General features: G+C 44.9%; 2 protein-coding genes across 8 annotated transcripts in view; both read right to left on the reverse strand.

Moving 5' to 3' along the window:
• Nucleotides 1-6,079: 6,079 nt before the first annotated feature.
• On the reverse strand, nt 6,080-20,042 carry BCL9 (BCL9 transcription coactivator). 2 transcript variants are annotated; one of them, XM_014779951.2, is made up of 7 exons: nt 19,904-20,042; nt 18,849-18,943; nt 17,226-17,415; nt 16,205-16,304; nt 11,285-13,526; nt 9,769-10,029; nt 6,080-8,443 (listed from the first exon to the last, which is right to left on the reverse strand). In XM_014779951.2, the coding sequence occupies exons 1-7, from the start codon at nt 19,954-19,956 to the stop codon at nt 7,326-7,328; spliced, it is 4,059 nt and encodes a 1,352-aa protein (XP_014635437.1). In that variant the 5' UTR covers nt 19,957-20,042; the 3' UTR covers nt 6,080-7,325. The 2 variants fall into 2 exon arrangements, with proteins under 2 accessions (XP_014635437.1, XP_014635435.1); XM_014779949.2 differs by having other exon boundaries at nt 18,627-18,943.
• The window catches only part of LOC147918000 (uncharacterized), a 67,579-nt gene continuing 63,773 nt past the window's right edge, over nt 19,997-23,802 (reverse strand). For all 6 annotated transcript variants that reach the window (XM_087444442.1, XM_087444461.1, XM_087444468.1 and 3 more), the window contains one exon: nt 19,997-20,215. In XM_087444442.1, coding sequence (XP_087300568.1) covers nt 19,997-20,203 — 207 coding nt within the window. In that variant the 5' untranslated portion in view covers nt 20,204-20,215. The remainder of the gene's footprint in view (nt 20,216-23,802) is intronic.

Below are 23,802 nucleotides of genomic sequence, written 5' to 3' on the forward strand. Positions count from 1 at the left end.
CCTTTCTCTCATTCAGTTACAAACATTTACCGATCCCTCATAGAACGCAGGCACTATGCTAGATGCTGGTGAACAAGGGATGAGCAAGAAAAATTCAGTTCCTGACTTCATGGAGTGGGTGAGATAGAATAAGTAATTGCTGTAAGGGACACAAACAGGATGTTGTGATACAAAATGATGGGAGGTGTGCGTGTGTGTGTGTTGGGGATGGGTGGATATTTTGATGGGGTAATCAGAAAAGGCCTCTCCAAGCAGGTAACCAATAAGCTGAGGCCTGCAGGATGTGAAGGAGTCAGCCACTGGGAAGGGCTGGAGTCAAGAGTATGCCGGCCCAAGGAACCAGTGTGTGTGAGTCCTGAGGCAAGAAAAGCTCACACATTGCAGATACTGGAACTGGAACGGTTTGGCTGGAGCGTAGTGGGTGAGGGGAGAGGTGCCTGGGGCCTGGGAGGTCATGTTAGAGATCTTAGATTTTATATGAATTACACTGGGAAGCCATTAAAAGGTTTTAAGGAAGGAATTGATGTATATGATCTATACTTTTTAAGATCACTATGGCTGCTACGTGGAAAATAGAGTGAAGGAGAGCAAGAGTGGAAGTAGAGGTTAGGAAACTAATGTAATGGACCAGGTGAAAGATGTAAGTAATGGAGGAAACTTGGTGGATTTAAGATATGTTTTGGAAATAGACATAAAAGGATTTGCTGATGGCTTTACATGAGGAGTAAAGAATTAAGAATGACTCCCATGTATTCCACGTGAGAACTAGGTGGGTGCATGTGTGTCATTTACTGTGATGGGGAAGTGGGGAATGGAGATTAGACTTGGGGGCGATTCAGAAGTTTAGGACTCATTAAGTTTGAGGTGCATATAAGACACTCAAAAGGCAATGTCAAGGTGCCAGTTGACTATGTGTGTCTAGAACTCCTCTGAATAGGCTGAGAGGGAGATAGAAATTCTCAGGTTATCAGCACACAGATGGTATTTAGTGATTTGTGACTGGATGAATTAGGAGAGTAAGTTGAGGCAAAGGACCAAGCCTAGGGCACATTTGGGTGCTGATGGGAATGACCTAGAGGAAGGGGAGAGATTGATCCTATAGGAAGGGCTTTGGAGGTACGATCATGAGACCCATAGCTTCATTCTATGTGGTCCTAGTCTGTCTTTATTGGCCAATTTAGTAATTATTTCAATATGGAATATGGTGGTGCTGAGAATAGAGTGTAGTCATATTCTGCATTCACTGTTAGTATGCATCTCTTCAATTAGGTGTAGGCTCCTCATGGGCAGCGATTATGCTTTCCTTGTGCTCCATTGTGCCCAGCACAGTGCAAGATAGACGGTACATCCTCAATGCTTCTTGATTAAGTGATCGTAAGATCTTCTTATAAAAGTCTTTGCTAAAACCAGGGATTCTGCTACCCATGCTAACGATCACTTCTTTTCTGGGCCAAGTGATGCCTGGTGCATACTTTGCGTGGATGTGATCCTTGTATTTCCTTATTGGTATTATTACACTTTTAAATAATAATGATTATATTTTAAAATCCTTGCAGGCACTAAGTACAATAGGAATGACGAGAATTCTAGGGATTCTCCAGCTTCATTGACAAGGAAAAAACAAACTAATCTTCACAGCAGTATGTTGACATTTCAAAACTGGCATTTAATTATTTATACACCTTAGTATATTAAAGGTACATATACACTTGTATAAGTAAATTTGTATGTGTGTGTGTGTGTATAAAAACTTTTAATAGCTCAACTACTGACAGCTAGAATAGAGAAATTCACCAAAGCCTGGGAGACCTTTTGCAGTTTGGAAAACAAAATAAATCACAGTAATCCATGATGCCCTGTAACCAAACACATTTTAACTGAACGCAGTGGTGATGACTCAGTCTCTAGCAAGGGGCTGGGCCCAGCCCCACTGCATTTGACGCTGAGAACCGAGCAGCCAGAGGCCAGCACCCCAGAGCTCTTAAGGCACAGCTGAAAGCATGTGCTTCGATCAGACTGATGTGTGGGGATGGGCAGGAATCTCCAGGGAAAGAAGCTCACTGAGGAGCTGTGGGGTTTCTCTGTTGGAAGCGGCGAAAATGAAAGCTCCTGGAAGCTTGGTAAAGATGAGAAACAAACACAGGCTCCCAGGAGTCTTTTACAAAAAGAAACTTAGGCTGTGGGGGAAAAAAAAAAAAAATCTTGAAAACTTAAATCCACCCTCAACACTAATTAATTAGGCACTGAATGCCATTGAGATTTGTAAGTTCTTTCTGCCCTCCACCCTAGCTCCAGACACTAGAGAAAGGAAGATGGTGGCCAGCACAGAGCTGTTGTCCGGTATGGTTGTCCGGTATGAAGAACCAGACCTCCCAGCTGCACATCAACACAGCCTGGGTCCCAGTCTTATCCAGTGCCGTTCCCCTCTCCCCGCCACAGTGAAGACCTGCACTTTCCTGGGGCTGGGTTTTACTAAACTGTTCTTTGGAACCCCAGGGACCCTCATAATTGCTTTGGGCTCTGGGGAGTATTTTGTAAGGAAGGCTGAGTTCTTGTGTGTTTGGTGAAATAACTGAATTTTTCCATGCTTTAAATATATGTGAGGAAATCATTTCTGAACCTTCTCTTTTATCTTCTCTTCTATGATCATGTACTCACCTTCTTCCTCTAGCAGTGCTGGTTGCCAGGCACGACTAAGCACTGAGCCAGTACGTTAACAGTTGAAGTGTGGTCACCTATAGGCAGAAAACAGATGGAGTCTGTTACGATAAGCTGGATAAGAAGCCCTGTTCAAGCGAGACTTTTTTTTTTATACAATCCTCATAGCATACCTTCTTCTTAACCTAGTTTATTACTTAACTCCCTCCAATAAAAAATGTTTGGCCACAAACTGGTTTTTGTGCTTTATAAACTGTTTGCTTTAAATGTGTCATTAAAATTTTACCACCAAATTAAGATTCCATGACTTTTCTTAAATATAAGGGTTTGGGACTTTGAAAAAAATGACTGGTCTGGGTTAGAGAAAGTGGCAGGAGGACTCAAGTTATTTAAACAGCATGAGAAATATATAATTTGATGTTTTTTAAAGCAAAAGAGATGAGTCTGTGAGTTTAAGGATTTTGTAGAATAAGCAGGTTTTTGCAGGTGGTCCTCCTGCGGCTCTTTCATCCCACCCCCAGCCTCTCTTCCAGCCCAGGGCAGTAATCTTGCTGAAGAGCCAGTCTGATCACCTGATTCCCTTGCTTAGAACTTGGAAGTTCAAACTCCTTAGTGGGCCGCTGGGTTCTCCTGACCTGCCCTCTTTCCCTAGGCTCATTTCCACCTCCTTTTCAGGGCCCAGCCAGTTTCAACAGGCAGGACTTTGCTGACCCCACTTCCTCTGTCTGAATGCCCACGACCACCTTCCACCCAGGAAATGCTCCCTCCTTCAAGAATAAATTCAAAACTCACCTTTCCGTTGAGGCTTCCCTGTACCTTCCCATCTGGAACTCTGTCTGCACCTTCACTATGTAATGACCATATCGTACTGTAACTATGGATTCACGCACGTGCTTCCTCATCTGTCCCAGCCTTAGCACGAGTCTTGACACTCAGTAGGCGCTCTGTAAATGGCTGCTGAATCAATGAGTCCTTGTGTTAAATACAGCCTCCCGCTCCTCTTAGCACCTTGAAAGTACTCAGAAAAGGAAAAGGAAATGATTCAAGTGGAGACAGTATAAACGGAACACAACCACCACCCTGCCTGGGCTACCCCCGGCCACTGGGAAGGAGAAACTAAGAATCAAGACCAGGATCCACGCACCGCTGGAGCTGCTGATTTCTCTTGTTCACAACAGCCAGGGTCGGCGACATGATTTGTGGGGCCCAGCGCAAAATGGAAATGTAGAGTCCCCTATTCAAAGATTATTAAGAATTTCAAAAGGTGACAGCAGCGCATCAAACCAAGCTGGGGCCCCGGGCAGCTGCACAGGTTGCACACCCATGAAGTCGGCCCTGGTAACAGCTGGAGAGTAGGTTGGATCAAATTTTTAAAGAGTAGCTTTAAAATACGTAAAATTTTTGTTTTAAAATTTATTTTCTCATGCTTCACCCTTCATAAGACCCCAACAATTGTTTTCATTTATAAGTGCAAATTCTTTAAAAAAGTAAATTTTTATTTCACGTTGGTTTAGGGAAAAAACCACATACTCTTTGTTAAAACCTAAGAAATAATGCTACGATCCACACTCTACCACTTACCCCTGAAATGAAGTAACACGTCATTATCGCGTCTCCTCCATTCAATCCCAAAATTTGAGGAGGGGTAGTGGGGTGGAGGAGACTGGCTGGGCTTTCCCAGGATTATGTTAACATGAAACGTCGTTATCACCCTTTTGCTGACTTTTTAAAAATCTTGCATCATTAGTTCTCCATGCAATAGCATCCAGTCTCTCAAATGTGATTTTACTTCATAGCAATCTTAGTAAATTAGAAATTGTTATATTTAAACCCTATCGCTTCTCGGCCTTTTGGCTAAGATCAAGTGTATATTTAAACCCCAAGTGAACTTAGTTTATCAGATATCATTGTGATGAAATATTGTTGGTGTATGCTGATAATGTATATGAATGAAGATTTACCCAAGGGTCTTTTCAATACTCAACTACTTTGAAATGGGTAAGCTTGTTTGCACTACTCCAAGTTTTCCAGCAAGGGGCCGTGCAAGGAGTGCCACATCCCCAGCCTCTCCCAGCAGGGGTCCACCCGGCTCTTGCCAGCCAGTGTCCCTCCTTGGGAGAGTAGAAGTGAGACCACACACCATTGCCCAAGAAGCCAGACCAAGTCCCAACCTTCCTTAGTGAGGGCTCTCATCTCATGCTCCCTACGCTTAGCTGTTTCCCTGTTCTCTTCTGTATACTTCAAAGCCAGAGAACCTAGGAATATGGCTAAATTCGTGAAACAAAATCCTCATTTTACTCTCCTAATTTCTCCACAACATAAATTTGCACCACCCAGGACCATCTGAATAGATCTGATTGTGTCAGAATTCTTAAACCAGTGAGCTCAGCTTTCTCATCTGCAAACAAGGTGATTACCACCTACTTCCTAGGGCCCCTTGAAAATCAGCAGAACTCAGGTGGAGGTGACTGTAGCGGAGGTGCTCAAATGGTCACCTCCTCACTTTTGTTGTCGGGGGCTCTCGTGTCACTGCGAAGACAGGGTTGCTGAAGGTGGAAGAGAAAACGGCTCTCAAGAACCCTTCTCGGAGAGAAACATTCACAGGTAAAACTCAGACTGTGGAACCCCAGCAGAGCCCAATTTATATAAGTTTGTCTGCAAATGACTCTGCACCTGCTGCTCCTCACTTAGATGCTCTCACCGAAGAACAAACATGCACACAGACGCCCACTCACTCAGCTAAAAATGCCTACAACTCAAAGAAGTACACATAGCAGAACTAATCTAACTGCACAGAAACACCAACAGCTAGTCCCTTAAACACGTACCTTGCAGGATACACACTGACAGGCTGAAGGCGTGTGTGGTGGGATGTGAACTGTGTGGACCAAGCAGGGCCGGCCGAGGGGACACTGGGCAGGCAGCAAGGTGGGGAGGCAGATGGGCCACAAAAACCCACGGACTGTGGAAACCCAGGATTGGCAGGTGTAGTAATATTTTTACCTTAACAAGATCCAGGGACATTTCACAGCTTATTCAAATGACTAAAAACGTACCTTTGGCCTTCTTAATTACTTCACACGGATAAATTGACTCTCACAAAAAATTCCTTTGTTCACAAAAATAAAGACCATTAATTGCCTCTAGACATCAAGTTCAGCAATGGAGACCAGGGCTGCTCTTCTGCCTATAGCTAGGACTTCATGACTGAGATAGGAACAGCACAGGATCAATCTACATGAGTGGTTATTCCTCAGTAGTAAGGAATATGCTTCACCTGTGAAGGCCTTTAGCTACTTCCCCTAACCTCCACCTTCTGGATTGACTCCAACACGAAGATGCTATGCTTCTGGTCACCTGGCAACTAATACTCCCAATACTAAACAAACAGGAATCCAAATGAACAAAAAAGCCAGTTCAATTTTGTAAGAAACAATATATTTTATTTTTTCTGACACCACAGCTCTGGCGAGTGGTTTTGTACCAAATTTAATGGAGGTTACACAGAACGTTTTACGCATGGGAGGGGGAGGGAAGGGAAGGAACCACAAAATTAAAAACAAAAACAAAATCCTGGATAGCTTTTAGCATCTGTTCCACTCCCACATTAATAAAATTCACTTGGGAATTCCCAATAAAAGGAGAACAGAAAACAAGGTGGGCAGGGAAGGGCATGAGGGCGAAGAAGAGACGAAGGGAAAAGAAGACCGTCGAGCATCCCAAGGACAGGCCTCTCCCTCCCGGAGCCGGGACGACGCTCGGCGTGGAAGGCGAGGCTTCGTTAGGTTTATTTCCCCAAAATAACACCGTGTATTGCAGCTGCCAAAGGGAAAAAGAGGAGGGAAGCAGGGGTCACCAGTGGGGGCACAAGGGAAGGAAACACACTTAACCAAGGAGATGGGGAAGGAGAGGGGAGGGAAAACAAGAGAAAACCGTGAAGGTGGGTCTGCAGACTGGGAGAGACGGACAGTGCTGAAGAGCCCTGGAACTGAAAAACAAATGTCCTAAGCGTCATTATTTTTAAAAAGAAAAATATCCCCCCTCCCCCCACCCCTCGCTGAACTTAGTTCCTTTTTTTGTGCTTTTCATTAATACTCTGCTCTGAGGTCGTAGTTTGGTTTTGCTATACACTGGAATTGAAAGAAAATAGTCCAAAGGTCTGAAGATGGATTCTCCACCTAAAGTAAACAGCCCAGCATTCCTGTTCTCCTCTTGTCCCATAGGCTAAAGTCTCTGCTAAAATCCCTTTTACAATATAGTACAGTACACAAAAAAATAAAGCCCAAAGCAAAAACAAAACCAGAAAAGAATCCTGGGAGAAGCCGGTCCAAAGGACGTAAACATACAGAGAACGGTGCAACACATGACCGATGGCAATTCTCAAAGCACGGCTACAGATTCCCGAAAGTCGGTGCCATCATGGGATACCCAAGTCCACAAAAATAATTTTTAAAAAATAAATCTTAAAAAAAACACACCTGTTGATTAAATGAATAATTTGTTTTCAGGTAAATCCATACATTCTCGAGTTCCCCCCTCCCCCAAAGCAGCCCTCGGGTCTCTGTTCTCCTATTGCATGACCAACAGTACTCCTGGAACGCCTCAAAGCAGCTCTCAGGACCTGGAATCTCATCTTGACAAGGGTCGGCACATCCAGTCTTAGCAGCTTAAAACATCATGTTTCCTGGGTTGCCAGGTCCTTGGCTAAATCCACCCATGCCCACGTCAGCGGCCATGCCCCGGGGCCTCATCTGTGGGGGGATCATGATGTTCTGTTGGGGTCCCATCATGCCCTGCATGGACATCATCATGCCTGGAGAGCCCACAGGCCCAGGGTGGGTGTAGAGCCCGGCAGGCCCCCGATCTTTGCCAGGAATCATGCCCACAGCAGCAGCTGGATTGCTCATCAGGGTGGGCTGGCCGGGCATTGTAGATTGTGCTGGTGACATCATCCGATGGTGAGGTCCCATCATGCCTTGCTGGAGAAAGGCTGGTGGTCTCATTGGGTTGTGGCCTGGCATGGATGGAGCTGTACCAAGAGGGATGTCTGGAGTTCCCACTGGCCCCGGACCTCCCATGCCAGGTAATGCTAGTCCCATTCTGGGGGCTTGTTCGCCCATCATCCCCTGCATGTGCGAAAACCCAGGTCCAGGACCCTGGGGCTGTTTACGGCCTGGAACTTCCCCTCGAGGGAAATATTGCAGTGTCTGGCTAGGTTTCTCAGATGGAATAATGCGAGACAGATCGAACTCAGGTATTCCGGTGGCTCCAGGTCGGATGACCTCCTGCAGATCTGGGTCTGTAAACACTGAAGGCATGCTGTTCCCCAGGACAGTGAAGGAGTCAGGACCCCCTGGGCCTCCAGGCTTGCAAAGTGCTGCATCTGTTGAACTTTGGGGCAGGTTGCTGGGGCGGCCAAGGGGGCCTTCTCCGGGGAAACCCATACCTCCTGGGAAGTTGCCCTGCCCCCCACTAGGGCCATTGTGAGGGAATGGAACCTGCTGTGGAGGAGACTGTACTGGAGGGAAGCCCTGGGGGAAACCCATCCGTCCTTGAGGTACCATCGGAGGCTCCTGGGACCCATGCCCCATGATAGGATTGTGTGACATCAAGCCAGGCCCCATTGGGACCCCATGAGGAGGTATGTTGGGTCCCATGGCATTCGGAGAGGGCATCTGATTGGAGTGAGAAAGTGGCTGGGTCATTCCCATTGGGCTGAGGGTTGGCATCGGAACCACGGGGTTTGGACCTGAAATTCGAGGATTCTGTGTATTAATGCCCATTCCTAGAAAAATAAAGATATCAAAGGAATCAACTTAACCAAAAGCAACTCAGAAAAACTATAATAAATCAAATTAACAAAAAAATTATTGTGCTTCAAATGTGCACGGTACTATGCTGGGAAAACACAGCACATACAATCCCTGCCCTCAGTAAGATAATACATTTTGGGGCACACAAACCAATAGCTCTACAAGACAATGTTATTGAATCTTAAATTGTATGGCATAAGAGTGTGTAGAAGACAGCTAGGAAGAAAGCCTCCTGTGTGAAAAGTTACAAATTGATATGCAAATGACTACAGTCTTCTTCATTGAAGACACAGAAAAAAACAATTTGTCCGAATGACTTAAGTATGGTTCTTTTTAGAGAAAGAATTAATCAGTTCTCCAAGTCCAAGAATCAGAAATAACAACAAGGAAACCAAGCAGGTCTTTTGCAACCAACATTAGGCATTATCATTTTATATTACCTTATAGAGAGAGCATTTCAAATCTAGGTTATATGAAATGTTAAAGAAACAATAACTTTTAATGGAAAAGGAAAGCACGCGAGTTCTACTATAGTCTCTGGGACATTTAAATGTTTCCTCTCTAAGGAACTACCACTGAGTATGGTGAGAATGGTGCTTGTGCTGTCCACAGAGCATGTCTTAACTTGATCAATTAGGACTGCTGATAAATAAAGAGCATTCCAAACAATCAGAATAGAATTGGAACCAGAAACCCATTGCTGAAAAGTCATGGTCTTTTTGCTGATCACCTTCACCATCCCAGATCATGTCCTGTTAGGGAGATTTGGGGGGCAAGAGGCGCAGGAGTGAAAGAGCATGGAATGAGTAGGGAAGGGAGGATTTTATCATCTATCTAGTCCTAAAGAAAGTACTTCTCTAGGAAGTAGGGGCTTTCCACTGTCTGAAATCCTGTGGCTGCTTGTGGTTTGAGGCTGCCCTTTCAGGAAAATACTTGACAACTAAAGGCATTCCAATCACCATGTTAAAAAGAAACTGCTTTCAGTATTGAGCCAGGAGGACCAAAAAAAAAAAAAACCCATCCAGGCACACAGAAGCATCAGAACTTCTATAAGGAAACTGTAAGAACCATAAGGAAACCTCCTTTCTTATAACCAAATACCGAATCAAGCAAATAAAATATCATAATTATCTTCCTCTAGTCCAGACACTAACTTTACTGAAACTAACTTAGATGGGATGCTTTTTCAAACTGTTGAACTTCTATCTATTAAGGTCTACAGCCATCGAAAAAATACTTCAAGAAGTTTCTCATTTGTCTAGTACTAGCTCCATATCCTATCTTCCTGATTTCTTACCTGGCATATTATTCATTGATGGCAAGTTGGGAGAACGAGCTGGAGGGGAGTCGTCATCTGAGCTGGCCACAGTCTTGATGGCATCATGGTATAATGGGGTAGAACTGGGCATTGCAAACTTGGACATTCGAGACATCATAATAGACAGTGGGTTCTGGGAAAGGGTCGGCTCTGGAGGCATGGTGTAAGGTGTACTAGAGGGAAGACTTCCAGGGATATTCACAGAGGCAGACTGGCTGGCTGTAGGAGGTGGGGGGCCACCTAAGAGAAGAAAGCAAAATAAAACAAAAACGGGCAGGGAATTAGATTCCTCTTGAAGGCTACTGGGCCTATGATTATGAACTAGCAAGGCCAGGAATGAGACAGACGAACAGGAAAGTGTTATTAGACCCAGGACACGAATCATCAATCTTCCAGTCAGGCTCCGGGTGTGTGCTGAGGGAGACCACAGCATGATATGCAAGTGACAGATCAGCAGATGGGAAGACAAACACACCGAGAATGCTAGAATGTTAGAAATATTATTTCAAGGTTGGGAAAAACATGGTTTACAGACAACTATTTCACTGAAAAGAATGTGAAATAAGTGCATCTCTTTCCCTTGCCAATCACAATTTAGAATTCGTCTCAGGCATTAGCATGCTGTGAAGCCAGACTAGCGATCAGACCCCAGGTAGTAACCATATCACCCTACACGTACTCTTGATTAATTTCCACAACCAAGATATCTGAACTAAAAAGGTCTGAGGGGGCTGTTCCACTGCACCGCTTTAGTGAACTGCTACCCAACAGAGAGAGACACTTTAGCTTGGAAGGATAAATCTCCTATCTGATTCTGATTCTAGTCTTTCTCAAGTGGAGACAGCACGGACCTAGTATTTACACTTCAGTGCTCATCCTCCACTGACCACCTCTGGGTCCATTCACAAAACAACCATCATCAGTGAGAGCTTCTCCTAGGAAGAAAATACTAATAAATTGTAGCTGATCTGTGAGAACAGCAGTCTACCACGGAGAAGGTTTGGTAACTGTTTCTACGGTCAACATGTATTTACAAGAACCACTCAAGTCTCTCAGCAGCCTCCCCTCTTTGCTTAGGATTATACTCAGAATCTCTTGACGTGAGGGCAGCCCCTTGAAGTGGGTGGGTCTAGAATTTAAAGAAGCCACATTTATCCACTGTTAAGACATTTTATTTCACCAACATGTGTTCACTGCACAAATGTAAATTATTCTGTGAAATGACACATATTTCCCATTTCCCCTCTTCCTTTTAACAGTCCTGTCTGACAAACATATTCTCCACTAAGAGCCTGTGCATCTTTGCCAGGATCGGACACTTGTGCATAATCCCATGGAAGTAGTGATTATGCACCTTGCCACAAATATGTCCACCTCGGCAAAGGCCGCCTCCTCTGGTTGCATAATCAAGTTAGGACAGCAGTTTTCTTAAATAAATCAGGCTTTTGCGATCTCCGGCTACCAGATGCAACTGTGAGGATGCAAGCATACTGACCTGACTCTACACTTCCCAGCACGGCTGGGGAGGCCATAGTGAGGGGGGCTTTATGGTTTGGAGGGATCCCAGGACTCTGAAGGGGAGGTTTTGGAGAAGAGGTCCATCCAGGTGATGGGGCAGGAAGTGATGGAGACTTGAGGTGAACAGGCGAAGCAGCAGCAGACCCCAAGACAGGGGGGGACTTAATGGAAGCAGCAGCAGCTGGGCCTGCCAGCATGCCTGCCAGCTGCGATGGAGTCTGGGGTGACTTGAGGTTCCCCGAGGGTGAGCCCAGCATTGGTGACTGGACTTGGCGCATCGTGGGAGATTTCAGAGGGTTAATGCCTGGGGAATGCACCTGGCTGCCTGCCACAGATATATCCAAGGGCTTCCGCCCCAGGCCTCGCTGAACTGGAGGAGCTGTGTTGAGGCTAGTAGGGTTACTGGAAGGGTTGAGAGGTAGTGGTGGCATATGACTGAGCCGGCTGTTAGTCCTTTGGTCGGGCCCAATTGGTTCTCTGAGATTCCGCAAGCCACTGTTGCTGCCTGGACCCTGAGACATGGGAAGGAATGGCCTGGGGCCCATGCCATACTCTTGTTGAGGGTGCTCACCAAATGGCAGGGGCACCATCTTCTGCTGTGCTGGCAGTATGTCTGTGCCACCTGGGCGTAATTTCATCATCTCCTCAGGGCCTGCCCCAGCCTCTCTCATCTTCTGAGGTATCATCTGAGAGTTGGATCCCATGCTGACATTTAGACTGACATCTCCCTTCATCCCACTAGGAACCATCCCAAACTCAAGTTCCCGACCAGGGCCCATCTGTGGGGGCATTCCTTTTGGAAAGTCACCCCTGGAAGGACTCAGAGGGCCCTCAACTGGTATTCGAGGGAAAATGGGATTAGTTCCAGGCTCCATGTGTCGCTGGGAGCCTGGGATCATCCTATTCATCTCCATGCTGGGCCTGATGCCTTCCATACTCATCCCTGGGGGGAGACCCAGCTGTTTCTCTGCCAGCTGCTGTTGAAACATCTCTTCAGACAATCCTTGGGGGTTTGGGAAGCGTTCCCCTCGGCCAGGACCACTGAAGACGCCCTGGCCAGGCGGGAAGTTTCGACCATCTGGGATTTTTGGCACATCATCTGGCCAACTGACTCCGGAAAGACCTGGTCTAGATGCCGGGTTAGGGACATTCGGCCCCTCCATTTCAGAGTTTATCATTCCTGCAAATCCAGGGAGGCGCATCTGGCTCCCGGGCATGTTGGGGTGGGGAGCCATGCCCCTCGGGGGCAGAGAATGTGGCATGTTGATCCCATCAGCAAATGGCTCTGCACCCCCAGGTCCCCAGCCTTCACCAGGGGTGATCTGGTATGGAGGGGGAGGCCCTCGGACCACTCCCCGAGGCCCATGCTGATGGACCATCATGTCCTGGAGGGAGCACTGCTGCACCACCACTTGTTCCTGCTTTCTCCTCTTCTCTTCATAGAACTCCTGCTGCAGTTTCAGCCAGGCTATCTGCTCAGGGGTCATATGATCCAGGTGGTCGGGTCCTATGGGCCCAGACTGGGAATTCATGGATGGTGGAACCATTTCATCTGGAGAAAAGGGCACATCTCTATGTCCTTGAGGGCCAAATGGAGCTCCCACATCTGTCCGGGGCCCAGGTCCCTTACCTAGGCTTTGGGATTGAGCCATCATGGCCTGTATCGGCCCTTCTGGTTTTTTCTGAGGTCCATCTAATACCCCAGTATTCTGCTGGGGTCCCCCACTTTGCCCTCCTGTGAATTCCTTCTCATCAGGAAAAAGCATACGTTGGATATCTCTGAGAGTTTGTAAGGAGCGTTCCCGGTGCTCCAGCTGCTCCTGAGACAGTCCATCGGGGTTCTCTCCCAGCGTTGGGGGCTCTCCACTGGACACTGGTGGAGGTGGGGGTGCTTTGGGATCTGCTGAAGAGCTATTGCTCCCCTGGGAGACAGGGGTCACTGCTCGGTTGTTGGGCGTCGAGTTTGGCCCGGTACCGTCTGGAGGCAGCGGAGTGGAGCTGGCAGGGCTGCCTACAGAAGGAATCAGTTTGTTTTCTACCCCAGGACTCTCCTGGTCCAGGGGACGCGGGGGTGCGGCAGGCTTGGGTGCTGGTGCCGGAATGGGTGGAGTTGGCTGCAGTCTGGTATTCTGGGAAGAATTCTGGTCCTGGTTGGCTGGAGCTGGGGGCTGCTGTGGGAGAGGTTTCGGATCATTCCGAAGGGCAGATATCTGTGTGTTCTGAAGATAAATGAGATTTAAAAAAATCATTGGTAAATTGAATAGAAGGGCAATTAAAAGAGCAAGATATGTTACAAACGACTTGTCCCAGTCACATAAATCTACAGTGACACTTGCTGTAGAAACTGCTCATGTGCAACCCCACTTTGGACATGGAGACATTTTGATTTTTTTCTTCCACTTTAACTGTCAAATGGCATCCTCTTTCCCTTGCTGAAGATTAGGTTTCAATAACTTTATAAGCATGCCAGGGGAGAGCCACTCTGCCAAAGCGAATACATTTGAGTATCTATTTCGAGGAACAGGTTCGATATCACATGTCTACTATGTGTTTCTGATTCAGGGAGAGATTAGTTTCTTGGTATGTGGGAGGTTGTACCTAACACCCTTTTCTTTTTCCCGAAAGTACAACTGGGTATGTAGACTTCTCACTGTCAACCAAAAGGTCTGATGTTTTCAACTGAAAGAGAAAGTACCTGTCACTACCAGCCCTGTTCTCTACCAGCCAGAAGCAGCAGGTAAGCCTGCTCCGTGTCAGTATCTCCTCTGGCACGGTGACTACCAAAGACTCCTCTCCTTGAGTTTCCAGGGGGCCTGACATCTCCGGTTTCTGTTTTCTGTTTGTGATCACTGATTCCATATTTGATAAGAAATTATACATTAACTGTAGTAAGATAGTCTGCAGGCAGGAACTGTCTGTGGAGAAATCTGAGGCTATCTAGTTCAGGGCGTCTTTTGATCTGTTCTTCCCAATAGACAGCAGACTGCCCTTTTTACAGGCTAGGTGATCGCCTTATTATTATTTATTAAGTACCCATGCTCTACTAAGTCCTAGGTAAAGGCACACTCACCTACAAAGGGTAACACGGACGCTGTTAGTGTTTGGAAGAGGGACTCTATGTTCTGGGTCTAAACCTCGGCACTGCTGAAGAGACTGAAGAAGGGAGGGTACTGAAGAAGAACAGAAGGGCCCAGCCTACAAACTCCACCTCAGGGATCTTTCACCAGCCTCCAGGGAGCCGCATGATCCCTTTTTGATGTTCATTTGCTCCTACTTGTTCACTTAATCCAGTCTGTATTTCCAGACCCCTAAGGCTCTTACTTACCTCCCTACCTACTCTCTGGAATGTTTACCTGTGTGCAACTTTGTACACGAATCCTTACGTCTCTCTCTACATAGGAACAGTCTGTCGCACAAACACAAAGACGTATCTTTGAGCGTTCACATTCTGTGAATATGTGTATGTTTCACTTGCAGGTATCCACACGCATATGTCGGCAGGCAGAGATGGCTATGGGTAGGCCTGACTGAACCTATATGACTGTATGATCAAGGTGTCTTCCGTGTCCCTGACCTCTTAACTGGAGTGTGGAGGTCACCTTAATTTTCCTTCCAGCGCCATATGAAGTTTGGTTTTGTTGGGCAGGTTCTGTTTGTTTGTTGGGGGTAGGTACTGATTTCATATAAGGTGACCAGGACAGAAGAAACAGTTTAGTATCACCCTTTTTATTAGATTTGGAGCAATGGTGATTTGTCTATTTCCAATTCCCTCCTTAACTCCTTTTCTGATTTCATTTTAGTACCAGAGAAGGTGGAGGTGAAAACTGAACTAAGATCTGTCATTAAGTCAATAAAATGTTGGTTTGAGTTGCAATGTATCCTTTGCATTCCAGGACAATATAAATTTTAAATATATATATTTTTACATATAAATTAAAATATACATACATTTTAAATATTATATAGATTCATCATCTACCCTTGAGTAGCAGAGATGCAAGAGGAACGTGAAATTCCTTTTCTAAGTCTCAGGAAGCCCAAGCTCTGCTATGTCAATAGAGAGGGACTTCACTGATATACAACATGGACAGAATATCCTCTATTTTATCTTGAATTGTCCCTTCAGTCGTGTATTGTCATTTAACTTCTCCCACGTTTAAAACTCATCCCAGTATTAGGTTTTATGCTTCCTGAAAGTAGGGACTGGGTCTTCAACCTCTTAGTGTCCTCACAGCATTCAGTGTGATGCCTTGACAATGCCAGATCCAAGAAGTATCTTTTGGTTCAGTCTGGAACACTACATGTATTAAAACAACCATTGTATGCTTTTTCTAATGTAGGTTATAGTTGGTGATTAAGCTCCAGATAGGAAATAGACTAACATTTATTATAATTTTGGAAATATGAAGCAATTAAAAGCATTCAATGGTCGCCTCACTTTGAAATAAATAAGAATCATTTTGAAAGTCACTGAAACTCTAATTATGGTATTATCAGCATGTACTCCAGTATGGTAGTTGTAGTGGTTACTTTTTTCTCTGTTCTTCAACTAACTCAAGAGTGTTTGTTATTTTTTTTAAACCTGCTCTATACACAGAGTCTGAATTCAGATGTTCTCAGAGATGGTTACATGAAGAAAATCCTAAGATATCTATATAACTCCTTTTTTATTTTGCACCCTTTCCCTCCTAGTAATTCATCAATATATCAGCATATTAGTAGAAAAGACTAGTACAGTGTAATATGCCTAAAACTACACAATGCAAGAATTAGGTTACAGGCCCAGAATGCAGCTTACCCATCAAGACTATCTCCCTGTCAATGAAATTCACCATCTCCCACCTTTACAATCACTGTAGAACCTTTCAACCATTATTCCATTTCCAAAATGACATACCAGAGGGGCTGTACTTCTCTCTGTCTTGCTGTTAGAGATGTTCTGGATGTGGAAAGAGACGATAGTTTCAACTTGGCCCTTCAATACAGCTTCTGCAGCTCTGCAAAGACAGAAGAGATGCACACATTCGGACTTGTTTCTATCTTAGTAGCTGTAATTCCAAAGCACTTTAACCCCAGATTAAACTTGTAAGAGAGAGGAAGAAGTATAAAGAACCACCAGAAATGTATAGGTTTTCATTATTTGCATCTACCATTTACCATCAAACTTCTAAAATGAAAAGATAGCCATTAGCAAATCTCAAAAGAGGCATTAAAAAAAACCCAAGATTTTTCTACCTCAAACCAATCCACCGTGCTCAGTGTTTTATACAGAATCCTGGTTCAAAATCCCAACCTGAAAAGAGTGAACACGAAATCTCACAACATCTAACAATAATCTAAGGCTGTTAATATTCACTCTGTATCTTAACTAAAAAATCTGAAGTGAAGAAAAATTCAGAAAACTGTATATAGGGTATAGTCACATTTTATAAATAAATAAATAAGTAAAAATCCATTGATCCATCTACCCACCAGAAACATATGTACCAAAATGTTCACAGCAGTTATCTCTGTGAATTCCAGAGATTTTTTTTTAATTTGTACTTTATAATTATTCTAAAATAGATATGTGAAAAAGAATTTAGAAAGAATACTAAGTTGTCGTTTAAAAAAATACTAAGTTGCAGAAAAGTGTGCTTGTGCAATCAATCCCTTTTGTGTTTAAAAACTGTATATATGCATATTTGTATAAGCACACAAAGTTTCTAGAAGGACAGCCAAGGAAGTATCATCAGTGGTTGGTTCTGGGGACTGGGGGTGGGGAGGTTATATATTTTATTTTACCTCTTTCTGTACCGTTAACATTAAGTGATAATAATACAAGTGGGCAAAAAAAGGTTCAACTGTCAATGGGAATAAGAACTTAGGTGCCCAAACACGCAAGCCATGCCAACAGCAACACACAGCCATCGACTTACTTATTGGCCATCTCAGTAGAAAAGACATACACCACTTTGGCGGGAGTCTTCTGAGCAGGTGTGGGCTCTGGGGCAGTAGTCTGGCCATGAGAGGGGGTGGAAGACCTGGGGGCTGTAGCATTTGACGGGGTCATCGAGTGTGGTGTGTGCTGAGAATCCTGGGACTTTATGTGGTCAGCAGAATTACATTCTAAAAGAATGAAGAGACTCATGTCATAGAAAGAATAAAACTCTTCCTTCTGCCAGCATTTACAGCATCACAACACAAACCCACCTTGAGAATTTCAAGAAAGAAGTACCTTGCTAAGAGGAAACCTCTTCTACTCATAAAAATTCAAATACGCTTCTCCCTAAATGACTAGTTATAAAACAGTCTTTCCCCACCTCCTCACTGCTCTGTTACGAGCCCTTCAGACATGAGTGTACGTGTCCCTCCTTCCTGGAAACCTTTGTGGAACCTCGTGGACTGGACTGGATGCCTCTGCTGGTTGAACCTATAGCTCCCTAACTTCTCTTATTTCAGCACTTATTAAATTTTAGTGTAATTGTTTAATGATCTGCTATCTAGGAGCACTCAAATCCTCAAGGACAGCAACTGTATCTGTCTTGTTGACCATGGCACCCCCGGCACCCAGCACAGTGCTGGCACTCAAGATAGGCCTCCCACCAACACCTGAGGAAGAAAGGAGGGGGCACAACCACCCAGGTTTCCTTTCTAATTTGGGCTAGGGAATCACAGTTCCACTCCTTGAATACCAACTTTACGTTCTGGCCTACAGTTAAGATTTTTGGTTTTATACTAGGAGGAGAAAAGCCTAAAACCACAGCCATTAGTCCCATACTCTTCCTGACTCACTCCATTTTGGTCTCTAACACATGCAGTTGCTTATTTCTGCCACACTGAAATCGGCTGTGACAAACCCGGACTAGGGCCAGGGCTTCCTCTTGTGCCTACAACTCTGGGATCCAGAAAGCACAAAACCCAAGTCTTAGAGGATTAATCTGATGGAGAAGAAGAGAAGACGCCAGAAAAACTGCTCCAGTGTGGGCCACTGGCATAGATAAACTGGAGCTACTGGCATGATACTGAAGTACAAACAGCACGGAGGCCAGAAACAACCATAAGAACATGGTTAGGGCCGTGGAACACCCTACACCATGATCCCTAAAACACTTGCATCCTCAAGAGCAAGAACTCCTCAACAAGGTGGTTCCAAACTATTCTTCAATTAATGGGAAAATGAGAAGAAACAGTCTCATGTTAAACTGTGACAACTCCTGAGTCTGATACCTACTCTCCCCATTTGGCTGCTATTAGGATTTCTGGCATCTACCAATGGCAGATGCCTTCCCTCAGGTGTACCTACTTCCCTCTGAGTCTCAAAGATCTTATAGACATACCTTTAATGTCAGAGTCATCGTTTGGAGTCCCAGGATCTCTCTGATCAAAGGAGTCGGCGGAAATACTTCGCTCCCTTTTCCCCTTGCCCTTGGCACCATTTCCAGCCCCATTCTTCAGCCCCATGCTCCCACCTGGGCCAGGGAGTGCTTTAGGGGTATGGCCCCCACTCTTGGAGTCACAGGGGGATGGCTGGGATTGGCTGGCTGAGCCCCCCTGTTTACCCTGATTGGAGAATTTGGAATCCAGCTGGGGGTTTCCAGATGGGGACATCACTGTAGGGGGACGGACCATCACCTCCTGCTTTGACTTAGGGCTACTAAAAGAAACAAATAACAAAGAGAGATCAGACACTGGATACAGCTGGTCAGAAAAAACCAGGGAGAAGCAGTTTCTATCGTGGGTCAAGGAGACTTGGAGGACTAAGGAACCACCCCACGTTTCACCTCAGCCCCTTGCTTGTTTCCTCTGCCCCTGCTCCCATCTCAGAGCTATTGACAGAGAGGAGGATCAAGCAGAGCGGCCTGCTAGGTCTCAGGAACCCTAGAGTCACATGGGGACCCATCTCTAGGGCTCCTGTCAATAAAGAACAACGGTTTCTATGTACATAGAGAAGTGACTCTCACACTAAGACTAGCTCAGAGTAAACAAACAGGCATCGTTAAGATCAAAATACTAGCCACCCCCCGGCTGACGACAAGGAACAGCTGTAACGAGAGTCTAGCTTCCCTGCTGGGAAACACGAGCAGGTCCAGGAGAGCGCTAGGAAACCTGCTGGTGACTGGAGGTTAGGGAAACCTCCAGGATGCTAATCCTCCAACAAGCAGGATCACACCAGAGCAGATACACTAACCACTGCCCCCAGAGAAGGAGGAAAAAATTCTTTTAAAATATTTTACTTAAGCATTGGGGAATGGAGGAAAACACTAGTCCAGGGGCTAGTGTTAGTTCTAGCACCTCAGGCCTCCTCACTGTTCCAGGCCTCAGTTTCCTCATTTGCCAAGTTTAGCACATTGTACTGGGTGGTCTTTCAGTGGGGTGGTAAAGAGGAGTGGTCAGGGAATGAGGGACAAAAGAACAACAAAGTAAAACTCGAACACAAACTCTGGTGATACTGCAGCCTGTTTACTATTCCATTGCTATTTACTTGTCTATTTTCTCTTCCTTTCCACATTCGGGTCTCATTTGCTTCTAATTCAACATACTATTCTACCACTGAGGGTTCATGGTCCACCTATGACACCCCCAAGGGGCAGCCGGGGCAGGCCCTAGCCCTTACCTCTGTGTGTTTCCTGACGGAGAGTTCCTCACTTTAGGGTTACTGGAATGCATTGATTGAAATCCTGAGCTTGCGGTCACAAACAGGGACGGCTCACCGAGTTCCTCTCGGGCTGCAGCAGAAACAGCTGCTGAGGGCAGTGGCAGCGGCCCACTGCTTGCTGGGTGCGTCCCTTAGTGCTGGCCACCTGAATGCCTTTTTCCTCTTTGTTTTCCTCTGCTGTGGAAGTGGGTCCTTTCCCCTTGCGGCTCCAGCATTCTCTGGGTGCGTGCCTCCTGCTGCCAAAGGAAAATCTCGCATCTCCAGGGCACACTACGGGAAAAGGCCGCCCAAAAAAAGTTGGGAGCAAAAACACAGAGACATAAAACAGCCTTACAACAGGACCAAGGTTAAAGCACTAGCCAGCGCGACGACGCAGCAGCAAGATCATCCCTCAGCTTCCATCAGGGTTAAAGGAAAGGGCGATGTTCACATTCTGGCCAAAAGGCGCTGGTGCTAAAGCAGCTGAAGAGTGACTAAGACTTTCTGCCAAGCACACAAGCCTCCCACCCAAGCATCACGTACCAGGCGTTTGTGAGCAGAGGAGAAGCACATTTTTATCTTTAGCCATATATTCTCTTACATTTCTCTACTTCTGAACACAAAACCCTCAAAAACTTGGGTTTCCCCTTTTTCAAAACAATGCTCTGAAACTTTGTACTCCAAATCTATAGCAACTATCTGGTGTCTCACCTCTGATGGCAAACAATGGCACTGAAACGAAACAAACCCATCCCAATTTCAAACCAGGAAACAAATTAATCTATATTTATATTCTCAGGGCTTCAGGGTGGGAAGACATTAAAGGAGGTACTTTTGAAATCAACTATTGAGCCAACATCAAATATAATCAGTTGTGCCCCCTGATTGCCACGATCTTTCTAATAAATTATGCCAAGTACGTGTCTTGTGTTCTCACTGCTTTATGACAAGGACTGTAGGCATGGGTAAGCATGGGAATGATCCATCATGTTGAAGGTAAAAGAACCTCTTTGAAGTCTAAGATATTTTTTGAGCCAATTTGCAAGGCTAATTTGAAGCATAAAGGTCAAGAAAATATTCCCAAACCTAGCTAGAGAACAAGTGAGGATGCCCTTGATTTAGGGAGGCCTGGACTAGCTCAGGGAAAACCAGACATACTTTCCGTCACTGCTCCTTCCAGGGCAGTTCCACCACGGTTTTCTTGTGCCCACTGTCCCTCACCTCCCTCCCACCTTCTGATATCTTCCCGATGCCTACAGGACTGAAGAAGGAGGACATCAGATGCAGGATTAGTGGCTAAAGAATCAAAGGGAGTTAGAAGTAGCTCAGGTGTTACAGCCTACATAAACTTTGCGAGACTCGAGAACTGGATTAAAACTGGGAGGATGAGTTATATTCTAGGTTTTGACACTGAGCATGATTATTGTCAAATGTTAAACGTCTATTTCCTCATTTAGAAATTTGTAATAGTCCCAGTTATTTTACCTGAGATATTGAAAGGAATTTATGGAAGTTCTGAGTGCACACAATTACATTTTTTTCTTTTTAAATAAAGAAGTCAGGAAAAAGAACTAGAATAACATGTTATGGAATGTTTCTAAGCTGACCATAGGAGAAAGCATCCTAAAAGACATTTTGGTCTTGATTATATTTAACATGGTATTTTTAACCCCCACCACCTTCAGCTTTTCTTTTTTTCAGTTTAGACCATAAAATTGACTGTGGTTGTCATGTTTGACATACACGATCATAAACCATCTTGTAACCTCTCACTAAACACCAGGAATCACTGGTAAAACAAAAGTAGCAAAAGAATCTTGCATGGACATAGCCATCAGAAAACATTTACCTCAGGAAAAGAAAAGCTGTTACCACCTATACAGTCCCCTTCTATAACTTCTTCTGGTACTTTCTGTCTGCATCACACATTCTAGCACTCAATCTTATGTCGGATTGAATAGTCCTATGTGTATATTTTATCTCCCAATGAAGACTATGTTCTTTGAAGACAAGAACCTTGCTTTAAAGTTCTTTGGTTTTTCTATAATACTCAGCATGATGTACTAAAATGTGGTTGGATCCTCAGGGACTTATTCAGCTTCCCTCAGAAAAGAAACACCTGGCATTTATGTTGTACTCTTCTTCCAAAGGAACACAAAACACATTACGAATACCAAATCACCTCAACTGCCAGGCCTTTCTGATGAGCTGGTCGCAAACATTATTTCTAATAATAATACTGTGAACATAAAACACTCTTATTTTCAAAGTATTTCTACATACAGTTTCCCATTCTCACACTTCGTCCAACCTTGATCAACAGCCTTTTTCCAGATGAATGGACGGAGCACAGGGTGTGAATGGTGTCTCCAGTCAGGGCTCTCTGATCCTGCTCCTTCCCCTAAGCCATCTCCTTACCATGACTTTCCAGGTGGAGAGACAGCACAGAAGGCTGTAACAAGCATGTGGGCTCACCTAGTGATGCGGAATAAAGTCCAGGTTTTTCAACCCCTAGCTAGTACAAAAAGTGCTCAGCACTCAGGTTAACTATTACTATGAGCACTACCATTCTCTAGCAGGCTCACTCACCTATCTGCCCAACGTCATTTCATACCTTCTCCAACTGTCACCTGCCTCCCTCCCTAATTCAAGGGAGTTGTTGAAATAAGTCACCCTAGCTTTAGCCTTTCTGATGCTTAAAACAACTGAGCACAAATATCTGCCAAGTATCTTATCATATAGTTCCAAAGAATAAATTTAGGCTCTTTAGCTCCCATATTTGCAGGCTAGTGCTGAACTGTTTACCTTTAAGGATTGGAAAAGATCTTCCACAGAATGGTTAATTATAGCCAGAGAGAGATTTTTTCCCCCAATATAACCAAATCTCCTAACTGCTTAGATCTATTTATACAATGTTTCTCTCTTTTCTGAAATAATACTTAGTAAACATTTACTATGTGTCAGGCACTCTTCTAAGCACTGTCCATACATATTAACTCATTCACAACCTCCGAAGCCAAGTACCTCTACTATCCCTATTTTACAGATGAGGAAACTGAGGCTCTGAAATGTTAAGTAACTTGCCCAAGTAAGTTGGGTCAGATCCTAGTAAGTGGTAGGGCTGGTGTTCCGCCAGCACTCTGGCTGTGCTCTTCATCACTGCATTCCCTGTCAAAGTAGGAACCTGGTGGACAGACAGGGTAAGGTGATACACATCAAGTGCTAAGCACTTAGGTTAACTATTACTATGACCACTACCATTCTCCAGCAAGCTCACTCGCCTATCTGCCTAAGTCATTTCATACTTTCTCCACCTCTAACTATCACCTGCCTGCCTCCCTCCACAATTCCAGTGCATAGTCTTGCCCAGGACTTAACAGGGAGAAGAGAAGTCACCAGGCAGGATGTCCTCACCATCAAATCTGCAAACCTATTCTCATCAGTACCTATCACCTCTTTCTTCTCTATTTTTGAAACAGAGAAAATAGCCCACTTTTCCCCAAAGGTCAGTCCCACCACAGGTGGTCTGGCCCCACACCTTCCAGCTTACTGAGAACTCTCCTCTTGCCTTTGGCCATCCCCTCCATCTCCTGCCTCTCCTGGGTATTTCCAGTTAGTATTCAGACATGTCGTTGTATCTTCCAGCTTAAAAAAAAAAATTAAAGCAAAACAAAACCCAGCTCTAGCATTCTATTCTTCTTCAGGGCCAAGTTTCTCCTCAGAGTTGACAAGACACAGAGCTTGCTTGCCATTCACCCTTTAACCATTTTAAACCAACTTTTACCCACAGATCACAGAAATTCCTATTTTTGTTAAGGTCACCACTGGCCATTTTTCTAACCTTATCTTACTCCATCTCCTAAATTTTGCCAGTTGAT

Source organism: Ceratotherium simum, chromosome 2 (assembly GCF_057802395.1).
Source record: "Ceratotherium simum simum isolate JZ-2026a chromosome 2, ASM5780239v1, whole genome shotgun sequence".
In the NCBI taxonomy this organism is placed as follows: Eukaryota; Metazoa; Chordata; class Mammalia; order Perissodactyla; family Rhinocerotidae; genus Ceratotherium; species Ceratotherium simum.

Excerpts from the sequence above, each read along its gene's own strand:
- BCL9 (XM_014779949.2), bottom strand. The coding sequence starts at position 19,956 with ATGCATTCCAGTAACCCTAAAGTGAGGAACTCTCCGTCAGGAAACACA. Across the intron at positions 17,416-18,626 it reads CGATGACTCTGACATTAAAG|AATGTAATTCTGCTGACCAC; the intron begins GTATGTCTATAA and ends TCATTCTTTTAG. Across the intron at positions 10,030-11,284 it reads GCTGGGAAGTGTAGAGTCAG|GTGGCCCCCCACCTCCTACA; the intron begins GTCAGTATGCTT and ends TTCTTCTCTTAG.